This window comes from Dendroctonus ponderosae, unplaced genomic scaffold (assembly GCF_020466585.1).
Source record: "Dendroctonus ponderosae isolate FM_Combo_2020 unplaced genomic scaffold, Dpon_F_20191213v2 Dpon_F_20191213_6, whole genome shotgun sequence".
Lineage (NCBI taxonomy): Eukaryota > Metazoa > Arthropoda > Insecta > Coleoptera > Curculionidae > Dendroctonus > Dendroctonus ponderosae.
In genome coordinates this window covers 8,151,842-8,156,345 of record NW_026018814.1, presented here as the reverse complement: position 1 = coordinate 8,156,345, position 4,504 = coordinate 8,151,842, and the positions used below count along the sequence as shown (strand labels likewise).

Sequence of the window (4,504 nt, the reverse complement as noted above, 5' to 3'; positions counted from 1 at the left end):
ATGCAGAACGAGTTTATTGATTCGCCTGACAACAGAGACGTACTTACGTATTTTAAATCATCATATCGTTTTTTATACCTTCCAAACTAAAAACAAATGTATAACTTCTTTTGTAAACGTATTTTTCTGGCTTTCTCCTTTTCCGCACCTTGTAAATAAAGCTACAGCTATAGCTGTATGTTTAATCATTGTTCCCGTGTATGATTATTTTTCCCGCGCCTTACTCGCATGAGCGAAATTTGCGTTTTCATTTTTTCTTGGGGATTTAATGAGGACAACTGATCACTATTTATTTATGAATCATTTATTATTATAATTGACAAGCTCTAATCTGATTTATTTTTAATTACAAAGCAAGTTTGCAGACCTTCTATAAAATATACTTTTTTTACAAAATATACAGTTACATCCGCATAAAATCCTTTTAATACTTTTAATATCTCGATAATAGCTAATGTAAATATTCATTGATAAAAAAGTCCAATTGGAGGTCAGGCACAACAAAGGCACTATTTTAAAGTTGTTATATTAGACATAAGTACTATTTTCGTCATCCTAACAAAATATTTCTAAAAGTTATACATTTAACTACGGAAAATGGAATGATCATGTAATGTGGAACTTAATAACTTTAAAAAACAAAACATTTTTTCTCTACACTTATTTTCGCTATACAATACTGCAAATACGAGACGCTTCATTAAATTAGTTTTAGCACATATTTATCGGCTTTTTCGATTGAACTTCTCTAAAATATCGATCAATTAAAGCGAATGAAGCTTCCCATATAGTCGGTATACACATATTTACAAAAATACGTCTCCAAATTGATATTACACAAAGAGTGGACCTATAAAAAATAAATATTAATCTAGGCAGTTTCACAGACGGTCACGTGGAACGTAAAAATAAAACGCGAACAAAAAATACAAAACTAAAATTACAATAAAAAGGCATAAAAAAATCAGGAACAATGATACAATAAATACAAATAAAAACAAGTCGTATGTACACGTTTAATCCGAATTGCAGACTTAATAAATTTAAATAAAAAGTTTTTAAACATCTAACAAGTATAAAAACAAAATTTGAAATATTAAATAATATCACACTATTTATTTTAAATAACGTTTTTCTGCGTAATCGTCACCTGGTTCTTGGACACGAGATCAAACTCCACTTAAAAAAGGCGAAACATCGCAAAGTGATTTGTTTACTAACCAAGAGGGTCAGTTATTAAACTTAATTTAGATAAGATTATTTAGGAAAACACTCAAATCTGTTGTGTGTAATATTGATAATAAATGCTACTTTAACTTTGATAAAATTAAAATGATAGAAGTTTCAAAATCATGGTCAAAAGTGTGAAGTGTGTTAAACAGATTTGAATATTTCCTTCCTTTCAGTCCATTTAACTACTAAAAAAGGTGGAACTTAACTTCAAATTTATTCGGTCACTAGAATGAATACTAGTGTAGACATTTTTTATTATACCTATTTATTATAAAATCTTATATGAAAATAATGTAAAACCTAAACTCTTGCCATAGTCAGGAAGTTGTTTACTGTAAAATACGTCAATTGCGCTTGTTAATTAAGTTTCGCACACTTTCCTTTCCTAGGTCCAAAGATTGCACAACACGAATTTAAGGTTTACAATAGTAGATACTCTAAGTAACTGCTCATCGTACTAGATTAACAAGGTTTAAACCTGCGACAAATACGATCTAAAATTCGCCTATATGTAAACTGGCCCTCTAAACGAGAACGGTAAGCACGTCCGCACTAGCACTAGTATTCTGTTGTAATGTCCTCTGTTTATTTACATTAATAATGTTTTTACTAAAGTCTTTGTGCCCTGACGAGTCGTCGAACGGGGCCGTGTTTTTCCGCACGTCCGGATTTTGAGCTTTGTACAGCATTATTTGACTACTTCTATGGGCTGGACTTAATCCATCCAAAGTCATGCTTTCGCTCAGTTTTAGCGTCGTTTCGGAAGCGCTGGTACCCGGCAGAACCAGCATCGTTTTTCTGTTACCCGGACATTCCACTTCGGAGATCATTTCCAACATTTCACTCGATCCTTCGGTCGGTAGCATTGACGATAGCGGTCGAACTACACTCACTCGCGGCATATCTAGACCGCACGCACTTGCCGAGTTAATGCTTGCCATGCTTCCGACGTCCTCTTTTAGAGGATTCGCATATCTGAAACAAAACCAAAAATTACAATCGTCTGTTTCAACATTATTGAAAGTTTGCTTCGTTTCTTTATTTTTGTATTTTCAAATAACCTTTTTGTTTGAGTTTATATATAGTTTTGCGAGCGTACAACTTCGATTTTTAAATGAGACATTCTGCATATTATTTTTTTTTATTAAGCTATAGCTCTGAGAAATTTTTTCGCGATTTTGATATAAAGGGCGATTTAAGTTTAATCTTAATTCCAAATCAAAATTAATTTCTGGGTTTCAGTCATTTATCGTCTTTATTTATCAATTAAAATACGTTTCGGTGTATTTTTCCACCATCATCAGTTTTTCTAAAATAAAATAGTTTAAAAAAAAATCATGAATTTAAAAAACAATCACAGTTCGTCAACAGCCATATGATGATATCACACATTAAAATACATCACAATTGCAATTGCCATTACATTCCCTATTAAATGATAGATTGTGTTCTTATACCTAAATCGTTAACTTTACGGAAGTACCGACATCACACCGAAAGTTATTTTAATTTTTTCCATTTTTTTCCAAATTTAAAGCTCATGATATAGCGGAAAATATACAGTGTTCAATTTAAAAAATGCAATTGGAGTCGTTTTCATTTGTTACCAGATCACTAAGACAGCCTCAATTTCTCCGTGAGGCCCTAAGCATAGGGATTTTTCAAGCGAAAATTTGACAATTTCACGAATAGAAATGTCGTTTTAATACCAGATTTCTATTTTCTTTTTCTATGGTCGAAGTTTTAATAAAAAAATATGAAGATTATTTCAAAATTTGCAAACTGCTTTAGATAGGTATAGGAATCGATAAGCAAATATAATCAGCTTTATAAGCGTGCAACAATATACTTGGTGTTTTGTTTAAAACATGGAAGTTGGTACTTTTTGAAAACATTTCGGGTTGATACATATTTGATTACGTGAATTAGCGACAAAATTGACGAAAACTCGGTAATAGTTATCTATACAGAGTGACCAAGATAAGGATGCATTGCATGGGGATCTCCAAAACCGTAAGAGATACGAAGTCGGTTAAATTAGGAAAAAGCATCGCAATCAAGGGGACATTTTCGAAAGTCAAGTATTTCGTTTAATTATTGAGGTCTTTATCTTGGACATCCTATATAAGTTACATTAAACGCCTTATATACCTGTTGTTTCTTGTGCGCCCTTTTTTAATTTTTAGGCTTGCCACTTACCTTTTCAGATTTTCTTCGTTTTGCAAATTATTCGACTTTTCATCTTCATGATTACGGTGGCACGTTTCGGTGGACGGTGACAAATTGACGCCGCTCATTCCCAGGTTCCGCCTTCGCTGCCTCAAGTAGAGAACCCCAGCTAGAATGGCCGTTGCCACTCCGATTATGATGAAGCACACCAAAGCCACCAGTAGCTTGTTGCTTTGTTGCTCGCCAGACACCAGGGCTGTTTCCACTTTGACTTCCACAATCGAAGCCAATGCTAGTAGGGAAGTTTGTTTCCTTGAAATCGCCTCTCCGACTACGCGAATTCCATCCAGAACCCACTGGTTTCCGAACTGAAAACACACATAAACTTAGAACGAATCGACGGGAAAGTTTGTGAATGAGTTAAGAACGTTGCTTACCAGAGTTACTTCGACGGTGTCATTGTAGTCGGTTTTTAAATCGCAAAGTAGCACCAAGTGATTTTGAAGCCCTTCAATAGCTTGCTGGTTGGCTAAAAGGCCCCTGAGGTCCCCACATAGACCTTCCACTGTAGTTCCTTGGGGAAGTTTCACTTTGTCGACGAGTAGAGTGAGACGAGCGCAGGTATTGCTCAAAGTCGCCTGATTGGGCCAACAGGAACTAGGACTTGGGAGCACTGGCGCTTTCACGCGCCGCCCTGGATAAAGAAACTGCTTTAGACATACGAGAGGAAACATGGAGGAGATTCACTTACCGCTTTCCAGTTCCCTGCATTCCCCATACGGCAAACATGGAGGAGACAAGCACGATTCTCCCGAAGCAGGAACACACACTTGATTGAGAGTGCACATGGTATTCTGCTGCTGATTGGTGGTTCTGCAGTTTCCGAGGCCGCACCATACTTTAGTGCATTTCACTATGCCGCCGCTGCAGACGCAGGTGTTGCACTCGTGCTGCCACGTCACGTTATTCTCCAAAGTGTGACTGTTCCAGACGCAGCTTCCTGGAGACGGCAGATATGCTATATCATCCACTGGAAAAGTTACGTTTGTTTTGAGAATTGCCATGTTCACCTATTTTTTTACAAACTTCTTTTTGGGTATTT

General features: G+C 35.7%; 1 protein-coding gene across 1 annotated transcript; it reads right to left on the bottom strand.

Annotated features, from left to right (window-relative positions):
- Window positions 1-315: 315 nt before the first annotated feature.
- On the bottom strand, window positions 316-4,498 carry LOC125504882 (protein serrate-like). Its single transcript, XM_048667517.1, has 4 exons — window positions 4,154-4,498; window positions 3,840-4,096; window positions 3,433-3,770; window positions 316-2,208 (listed from the first exon to the last, which is right to left on the bottom strand). The coding sequence occupies exons 1-4, from the start codon at window positions 4,464-4,466 to the stop codon at window positions 1,758-1,760; spliced, it is 1,359 nt and encodes a 452-aa protein (XP_048523474.1). The 5' UTR covers window positions 4,467-4,498; the 3' UTR covers window positions 316-1,757.
- Window positions 4,499-4,504: the final 6 nt, after the last annotated feature.

Bases quoted from the DNA above. Each gene is read 5' to 3' on its own strand.
- LOC125504882 (XM_048667517.1), bottom strand. From the start codon at position 4,466: ATGGCAATTCTCAAAACAAACGTAACTTTTCCAGTGGATGATATAGCA. The intron at 4,097-4,153 runs GTAAGTGAATCT...TTCTTTATCCAG, and splicing joins ATGCAGGGAACTGGAAAGCG to GGCGGCGCGTGAAAGCGCCA. The intron at 2,209-3,432 runs GTAAGTGGCAAG...GTTTTGTTTCAG, and splicing joins AACGAAGAAAATCTGAAAAG to ATATGCGAATCCTCTAAAAG.